Source organism: Terrapene carolina, unplaced genomic scaffold (assembly GCF_002925995.2).
Source record: "Terrapene carolina triunguis isolate 2854851 unplaced genomic scaffold, T_m_triunguis-2.0 Scaffold84, whole genome shotgun sequence".
Classification (NCBI taxonomy): Eukaryota; Metazoa; Chordata; order Testudines; family Emydidae; genus Terrapene; species Terrapene triunguis.
Window position 1 is genome coordinate 43,552,647 of NW_020664435.1, and position 9,664 is coordinate 43,562,310.

Consider the following 9,664-nt stretch of genomic DNA (forward strand, 5'->3'; position numbering starts at 1 on the left):
CTTCCTTACAGGGAAGACAGCTCAGGATAATATTTTATTAAGGCTTATTTTAAAGCTGTAGCTTTAATACTTTAACCATTCTTTTAAAGTCAAGATTACACAACGGGCCATTTAACCCAAAAAGTCTAGAAGGAGGCAGGTGATACTTCGATAATGCTCTAGCCCCAATATTCAAACTGATCTACAGAAGTTCAGAAACATGCACTGGACTGGAAAAGAACATGGTCACTGTGTGTTGTATGGGACTGAGGGGGGGGATGATTGGCCCACAGAACAGAATAACTAGAGAACCATACCTTTTTTACAAATGAAGCTACAGATTGTCAATGCTCCAGAGAAGCGCATGACTAGTTGAAGTGTTGCCGAGAATGACTGAGGTACATTTGCAAAGCTGTGTGCAGAAGCTTTCACAATGCATGCCCTAGGTACAGTAGCCTGGCTCTGGTCCTTGTCTTTCCAAGGAACTTTAGAAAACTATCCAATTTAAATACATACATCTGATCTGCTTCAATGGAAATATTCAAGAGTGATACAAGTGGGGCAAGTGAAGACAAATTCTAAAGACCCGTTTCTGAAATGGGCAGTAAGGGACTGCACAGTGTGGTGTTTTGTTTTTTTAAATACATAACTGAAGAACTGAATTTGAACAAAATCTTAAAAAAAAAAAAAACACAGCCACACACAGCCACACAGCCACACACACACACACACACACACACACACACACTTACTTGAACTTGCATCATTGGTATCTAGTTTTAATTTTGTAAAATGAGTCTGAAAAGATTCCTTTATAATTGGAATTAGTTTCAGGAAAGACCCAACAGCCAAGGAAACTACAAGAGATCTTGCTAAAGACTCTTACAAAGCTCCACAAAGCACTGATTGTTCACAGTCTTTAGCAAACAGTTCATGTATCAGGTGACTCAATACATTCAGAATAGTGCCTTCAATTCAAAATGCAGAGGGTTACACCTTTTGTGCCAGTATCAAATATTTTAGCTTTTACACTATTAGTCCTATCAATGGACCAAGAAGAGATCAACAATTTCAGTTTAAACACAAATTTCCGAATACTGACTGGGAACTGCTTTTCTTATACACCAGTATTTTGCTCTAGATGACACGAGTGTGTCCAAAAGTTATGAAAGTGTGGTATTCTGTATATGGTGGTGAAAGAAAATGTTGAGATAGAAGGTTAGTACATTTTTATTCCCCATTCAGTTCTTTTTGGAGGTAAGTGAGATTTTAGGGTCCAGAAATATCTTTCTAAATCCTTCATATAACTAGAAACATATCTACAGCAATTTTACTTCTAGTAGTTAGCTGTCTGGATGACAATTAGGAGATTTTTTTTTAATATTGCCAAATTAAAAAAGTAACACATACAAAATACATATTAAAACTAAGCAAAATGTTTTAGAACAACTTTATGAAAGGCTTTTTATTTTCAAGGTGTATTTACATATTCCATGAAGTGCCATCACCTCCGGCAGTGTACAGTTCAACTCCTTCGCAGCTGGAAGATTTTAAAATCAATTGCCACACCATTTTGTAAGCTCAATACAACCAGAAGTTGATTAGAGGGTGGAGGAGGGAGATAGAAGAGGTGAAGTAGAAGAAATAAGTTCTGATCTCAAGTGCATGGTCAGGAAGATATACAGCTAATATGGGATGTTTGGCCAACTAAGGGTTTCAAAATCCCCACAGACACAGAAGTATTGAGTAGTTTAAGAGACCCCTTCAAAATTCATTTTGCCAAAAACATTAAGTTTTTTTTATTTGGTATATGGGAAAGGTCTGACTTGAACAAGACCTTGCTGTCTCACTCCATAGTCTTCTATAATTGGGTAAGCTATGCAGTGAATACATAATTAGAGCTGGGTAAACTAGTCTGGGTAAAGAACTAACTCCCAAGAACCAGACCTTTTTGAAGGACTGGAAGTGTTTGATTAGACTATCAAATATAATATATGGAGATATACCTATCTCATAGACCAGGAAGGGACCTTGAAAGGTTATCGAGTCCAGCCCCCTGCCTTCACTAGCAGGACCAAGTACTGATTTTGCCCCAGATCCCTAAGTGGCCCCCTCAAGGATTGAACTCACAACCCTGGTTTATCAGGCCAATGCTCAAATCACTGAGCTATCCCTCCCCATCCTCTCTCCTGCACTTGGTCATCCCCAAAACCCAACTCTTGTGTCTTGACAATCCCAGCATAGTGCTGCTTTTTCCTACCATCCCTATGGCCTCACCTATCAAGCCCCCACTTACTCTTTAGATGCACATCACATGGACCCTTCACCTCTTGCAGGCTCAAGATGGGGGAGTGGGGTGAGAATATTTGAATAGTTCTAATATTGGGTCAATTAATGATTTTCAGCTGACTGAACAGCAGGTTCACTAATCCTGCTGCTGAAGTAACCCAAAACTAGGAGCTCAGAGTACTCCCCCACACCTTTCAAACGCTCCTCACTTGCAGGAATACTCCACATTTAGAAGTGCTCTTCTGTTTTTCCTCCTCGTGACCATATTTGCCAAATAGCCATTCCAACAGTGGCAACTGCAAATTGCTCCCACCAACTAGCAACAACAAGAAGTTGGATCCTCAGCAAGACATACAAAGGGGGCAGGGAGAGTGAAGAAAAGATGTGGGGAAAAAACCAAGGGAAGCAGCTAGGCAAGAGGAGACTATGAAATGGACAGTCCATAAATTAAATAAAGGGGGTTGGTGGGTGCTTCATTTTGTGTGTTTCAATGTTACAAAATTGAAAAAGGAGATGGGTTAGTCTTGGAAATCACCAAAAAATGTGTTATGTAATTTATGGGGAGTCCCAAAGTCATGGCGAAGGCACAACCCAAATCCCATATTTGAGTTAACTGTATTTGATTACATGAATAAGCTAATGCTGGGATACGAATGAGACTCCTTCCAGCAGAGTCTAATAGTATCATAGCAACAGGAACATGAGACAATATTGGCTTGCTACTAATAAGTATTTTAGAGTTGTTTCTTTCGGTTTTGCTCTAAAATAGGAGACTCACCCTATTTCCCATTTAAAACCTGAAGATTAGAAGCTTCAGTGACTGAACTCTTCTCTTCAGAGTCCAGAGAATGAAAACTAGCTTAATTATGTATTTTACTATTTTAGCAGATTTCATAAGCTAGAGTTGAAACATTGCTTTTTAAACTTTAAAGTTTTTCTGTGGAGTTAATAATGAAGTTAAGGATTATTAAAAATAATAAAAAAACCCTATTATTACCCAACTCTCAACCTTTAGAACCATTATTTACAGAGGCAGAACAAATAGAATCATTACTAGAGGAAAAATTACAAGACTCACAGATAACATTATTACTTTTGCTAAGATGAAGACCCACCCAAGTGCAAGTTCCCTTAAACCCCAGGAAAGTTTTTAGATGCGGTTCCCCAAAGTAGTAGTTTTTTTTGTGGAATTTCAATTCCATATGTCAAAGGTTACCTGGGAGATATGGTTGATGGAGGACTCCATTCTCCGCAGCTGGGATGCTTGAATGTCCAGCAGTTGGAGTACATTGTTGGCCAGTGCATTGATCTGATAAGCAACACTAGCAAGAGACTGGGTTGTGTATGCTTTGGTCTCTTCTAATGCTTTCCTTTTATCGGGAGCCTGAAAAACAAACAAGATGTCATTTTTGTAAGGCCAGAAGAGAGGAGTACAAAACATTACTTTTAGAATTTCATTCACCCAAAAGGCCTGATTGAGTAACTGCTCTGACTGCACAAACAAAATCTACATCAAGCAAGAACTTACATGAAGAGAAAAAAAAAACCCACTAAGACTCTAAAAACATATGATGGTTTTGTTTAAGTAAAAATGTTCTATGCCAAGAAATGATTCTCTAAGTTGAGACACGACTACTATCAATTCTCTGGAGCAAGGTTTTTGTAACCCGCCTATCTTTCGCTTCCAGAGAGAAGCTTCCAATTCCTCTGACGAGTGAAATCCAGCTTCTCTCTTCACAGTACCCAAGCCAATTAAAAAAGGGAAAAGCATTTTCCCACAGTTGGGTGTCCCCCAGTGCACAAATTTTTACTATGAAGCCAACTCTACAGCTGTGTTGGCTGCTTATTCCACAGTGGGGGAGGAGAGAACGCAGAGCGTCAGGAGGACATGCATACATAAGGCTCCTGCATCCAAGAGCCTTTGTGAAATTATTCCTGTTCCAATGAGGATTTGATAAACCTTCCTTCAGCTGGGGAAGCAGTCCCAAACTAAGGGAAGTCATCCATATGTGGAGGGGGTAGAGGGTCTAAAACAGAGATGGGCAAACTACGCCTGAAGGCCACATACAGCACGTCAGATGTCGTGATCTGGCCCTTGAGTTATTGCTGGGGAGCAGGGTCTGGGGCTTGCCCTGCTCTTGTGCTCCAGCCAGGAAGTGGGGTCGGGGGCTTGCCCCACCACACGGCTCTCAGAAGCAGCAGCAGCATATCCCCCCTTCTGGCTCCTACATGAATTGCAGCCAATGGGAGCTGCAGGGGCAGTGCCTGCGGACAGGGCAGTGTGCAAAGCCACCTGGCTGTACCTCCGCGTAGGAGCCGGGGGGGGGGGGGCGGGGGGAGGGGAGGACCATGCCACTGCTTGAGATAAGCACCAACTGGAGCCTGCACCCCTAACCTCCTCCCACGCCCAACCCCTTGCCCCAGCCCTTATCTCCCTCCTGCTCTCTGAACCCCTTGGTCTCAGCCCAGAGCATGCTCCTGCACCCCAAACCCCTCATTCACCAGCCCCACTCCAGAGCCTGCACCCCCAGCCGGAGCCCTCACCTCCTCCCACATCCCAACCCCAATTTTGTGAGCATTCATGGTCCGCCATACAATCTCCATACCCAGATGTGGCCCTCAGCCCCCCCCCCCCCCCCCCCAAAAAAAACTTTCCCCCCCCCTGGTCCAAAACAATAAAATATCTCCCTCAGACTTCTCCCTGCAAGGAAACAAGAAGTGTCAAGTATCCCAGTGGCTATTGCAGTTACACTTTTGCTGCTTCTCCCTCCCCATGACAACCTTCACCAGTTACCTGTGGTAACTGCCTCCTCCACCACCACCCACCTTAACGCTCACTTCCCAAACTAAACATCGGGGCGCGAAGGGGGAAGAGAAGACAGACGACACAAGCACAATGATGCACTTACAGTGGCATTTGCCTTTTCAAGTGTGTTTGTATACAAGCAATATGAGAAGCAGAGCTGTGAATTTTCCCTACACCACACCTCAATAGGGTGAGGTTCAAAGCCAAACTGAGATTAGTCCCCTAATCCCCCTTCAGAGCAGCAATTCATGCCTACCTGGTCCCTCCCAAAAGGAGGAATTATTTTCTACTGACAAAGTGAAATGTGCAGGGAAGGAATGAAGTCTCATCAGAAGGATGACCTACTGCAAATGCAAGTTTCTTTGTATTTTATTGATTTATAGAGCACCGAATCACAACAGCTACACTCGCTTTTGGGGAAAGGTTTCTATTCTTCTAAACCCTTCCTTTCAATTCTGGATTTCTTCTCTTCTCTCCTCCCGCCCGCCCCCTTTTGTTTGTTTGTTATTCTTTAAAGAAGTTGAAAATAAAGGAGAGAAGAAAAAGAGGACATTCCTTGCAATAGTAAGTTTAAATTAAGCATAGCAAAAATCAGGGAATCTGAGTTCAGTTTGCACTCCACCTCAGCCCTGCATTTCCTGACTTCAGCTTGCTTAAGTATCATTCTTAAAATCTTGCATCATTAACTCTTTTGCCTCCACATTTTTGTTTAATATTCAGGAGTGATGACACTATTAAGGATGGTGTCAGAAGTCAACCCTTTTTTACATTAAATATTTATTTATATGAAAATTAATTTCTAGCAATGGTTTAATAGAAAGCATTAGCAGTGACTGGGGGCATGCCATCCTCCATGAAAGGGGTGTGGTGGGGAATTAAAGAAAGACACTGAAGTAGAGGACACTCTGCAACAAGCAGCAAAAAGAATGAAGTCTAATCTAATCAAAACGGTTAATAGTAGAGAGTAGATCACCTCTACCGTCCATAGCATGTTTTGGCAGAAGCCAAGAGATCCAAGAAATTTTCAAAATTCCACCAAAAGTCTTAACTAAAACAAAATGCTATTGGTCAGCCATCAGGGATACTGAACGTTTTCTATGTTTGAACCAGAGTTGCTACCACTGGTTCAACTCCACTGGTGATAGCAAGATTGGCAATATAGACAGGTTACCATTATTTTAAGCCACTGTGCTATCTATACATGCTGTCAGCAGGATTAAACACAGTAGTTAAAAAGCCAACAGGTTCCCAAAACTTCTGCCAATGGTGGAGTGGCAGCCACAGTGATAAATTTCAAGCGACAGGTTTAATGTAGTAGAAACAGCCAGGATGAATCCAGTCAGCACAACTCGCACCTCAACGATTCCAAGTATGGCCTCCTCTGGCAGTCCTTACCTAAACATGACACTTATTGAGGAGTTGTGTGTGACTATGGACTGGAGAATCAGGCAATAAGAACATGATACAAAGACAACACTTGCAGTAACTAGATGAGAGATTGAGTGCTGTCAAATTGTGGGGGGGGGGGGGGGGCAGGGAGAGAAAGCGAAAACCTTTTATTTCTCTGGCAATTTCGGCAAGCAACTGGAGTCATTTGACAAAATGTCTGATCCTCACCTTTCAGTTATTTGACTCAGATAAACATTTTAGTCATTTGAACAAAAAAATTTGTTCAACATCATGATTATACAAAACAGCCTTTCTGAGGAAAATATATAGCACCAAGTGTCAGTTACCCCAACAGAATTTGGTTAGTACAATTCTCAAAAGCGTCACTCATAAAACAAACAGGGAAATTTCTCTTTGCTCTTTCTGTAATTGTTTGGGTTAAAGCTAACGTGACATTTAGGCTTGTGCATTACACAACTGGGAGCTATAAGTCTCCTAATACAGATTAAAAAAAAACAGATATGCCTGCCACCTTATTTAGGGTTTTTGGGGTAGGGGCAAGGAGGATCAGATTTGTTTTCTGTTACAAAAGATTTATTATAATGGAGTTAAACAACATAGCTTTTTTGAAGCTTTGTTATGGCACCAAGACTGATAGTACTTGGTACTTACAGCATTTTTCAGAGGATTTCCACCTATATTCATGCCTTGTAACTCCCCTATGTGGTAGGAAGTATTCTACCAATTTTACAGGGGGTGACATGGATTCACAGGCCAACTTGTCCAAGTTCACACACTGAAATCAGAGCAGGAACAGAGCTCTGGTCTCCTAGAACCATTACTCTATTCGTCCTCTCCTTGAGCGGATGCTCTAATACCAGGCAGTGGTGTTTTCAATGTCAAAAGTGTCTCACTTCCCTTTAAAAAAAAAAAAAAAAAAAAGAGTGCAATACATGTGCATTTTTCCCCACACCACAGAACAGTTTTTGAAATAAGAGCCAAATCCTGGTTCCATTAAGTTCTACAGGAAAATTCCCACTGATTTCAATAGAATCAAGATTTGATCCAATGGCCTCCTGTAAACCATTAGATAGGAACAATTGCTCAGATGATTTTTCAACCCCTTGAACCAGGTTCAGGCAGATTTGGCAAACATACCAAAGATATTTATAGCTTCAGTAGGGGTTCACTGCAAGTCATCAAGAATGATTAAGACATATTATGAATGTATTACTACTAAATATCGAGAAAACAGGTGAGAAGAAGGGAGTCACTTCTTTGTGGTCTATATTAAACTTCAAACAGACCAATGCTTCTCCAGTTGTACTAGAGCTGACTGGGGGGGAGGGAGGGAGGGAGGAGAACTGAAAAGTTGGAGCTTTTCATTGAATTGTCTAATTTCAGAAATAAAATATAAATAAATAAAAAAACCACACACCCCCCAAAAACCAGCCCCCACTAACATTTTCAGTAAAAATTTCCCCCAAAAAGCATCCCATTTTTAAAACGGGCTTTGACCTGTACATCTGCTGTAACCTTAACAGCTGCCTGACTAAAGTGGAATGCCAACTTCTGCAGAAATTGGGTATGAAGCTTCAAGAGGGTGAAAAGTATTTTTAAGCCACTGTGCAGCTTAGATTTCCTACCACTTCATGGACTGGTTTTTGGCAAGACTGCCAAGTTCCCTGAATCACTTTCAGATTTGTAGTGATGTTACTACATTATGATGATTTCACAATGAACTCCACCTAAATCACTGCCAGAGTAGGAGATGGAGCATATTCAGTGATTCCTTATCAACTGGCTGAGTTGGGGAATCTGTCCATTATTCACTCTCCTTTATGCACACACAGCTGAGAGAACGAACGATTCTTCTATGACAGGTTTCAGAGTAGCAGCCGTGTTAGTCTGTATCCGCAAAAATAACAGGAGTACTTGTGGCACCTTAGAGACTAACAAATTTATTAGAGCATAAGCTTTCGTGGGCTACAACCCACTTCTTCGGATGCATATAGAGAGAAATATATTGAGGAGATATATATACACACATACAGAGAGCATGAACAGGTGGGAGTTGTCTTACCAACTCTGAGAGGCCAATTAAGTAAGAGAAAAAAAACTTTTGAAGTGATAATCAAGATAGCCCAGTACAGACAGTTTGATAAGAAGCAAGTGTGAGAATACTTACAAGGGGAGATAGATTCAATGTTTGTAATGGCTCAGCCATTCCCAATCCCTATTTAGCCCTGAGTTGATTGTGTCTAGTTTGCATATCAATTCCAGCTCAGCAGTCTCTCGTTGGAGTCTGTTTTTGAAGTTTTTCTGTTTTAAGATAGCCACCCGCAGGTCTGTCATAGAATGGCCAGACAGGTTAAAGTGTTCTCCCACTGGTTTTTGAGTATTATGATTCCTGATGTCAGATTTGTGTCCATTAATTCTTTTGCGTAGAGACTGTCCGGTTTGGCCAATGTACATGGCAGAGGGGCATTGCTGGCACATGATGGCATATATCACATTGGTAGATGTGCAGGTGAACGAGCCCCTGATGGTATGGCTGATGTGATTAGGCCCTATGATGGTGTCACTTGAATAGATATGTGGACAGAGTTGGCATCGGGCTTTGTTACAAGGATAGGTTCCTGGGTCAGTGTTTTTGTTCAGTGATGTGTGGTTGCTGGTGAGTATTTGCTTTAGGTTGGGGGGTTGTCTGTAAGCGAGGACAGGTCTGTCTCCCAAGATCTGTGAGAGTAAAGGATCATCTTTCAGGATAGGTTGTAGATCTCTGATGATGCGCTGGAGAGGTTTTAGTTGGGGGCTGAAGGTGACAGCTAGTGGTGTTCTGTTATTTTCTTTGTTGGCCCTGTCTTGTAGGAGGTGACTTCTGGGTACTCGTCTGGCTCTGTCAATCTGTTTTTTCACTTCAGCAGGTGGGTATTGTAGTTTTAAGAATGCTTGATAGAGATCTTGTAGGTGCTTGTCTCTATCTGAGGGATTGGAGCAAATGCGGTTATATCTTAGAGCTTGGCTGTAGACAATGGATCGTGTGGTGTGTCCTGGATGGAAGCTGGAGGCATGTAGGTAAGTGTAGCGGTCAGTAGGTTTCCGGTACAGGGTGGTATTTATGTGACCATCGCTTATTAGCACAGTAGTGTCCAGGAAATGGACCGCTTGTGTGGATTGATCTAGGCTGAGGTTGATGGT

The 9,664-nt window shown here is 41.8% G+C and overlaps 1 protein-coding gene across 1 annotated transcript in view; it reads right to left on the bottom strand.

Moving 5' to 3' along the window:
- Window positions 1-7,168, bottom strand: part of ABI1 (abl interactor 1) — a 94,114-nt gene extending 86,946 nt beyond the window's left edge. Inside the window, exons 1-2 of the mRNA XM_026649432.1 lie at window positions 7,136-7,168; window positions 3,485-3,652 (exon numbers count right to left, since the gene is read on the bottom strand). Coding sequence (XP_026505217.1) covers window positions 3,485-3,652; window positions 7,136-7,168 — 201 coding nt within the window. The remainder of the gene's footprint in view (window positions 1-3,484; window positions 3,653-7,135) is intronic.
- Between the last annotated feature and the right edge of the window lie 2,496 nt (window positions 7,169-9,664).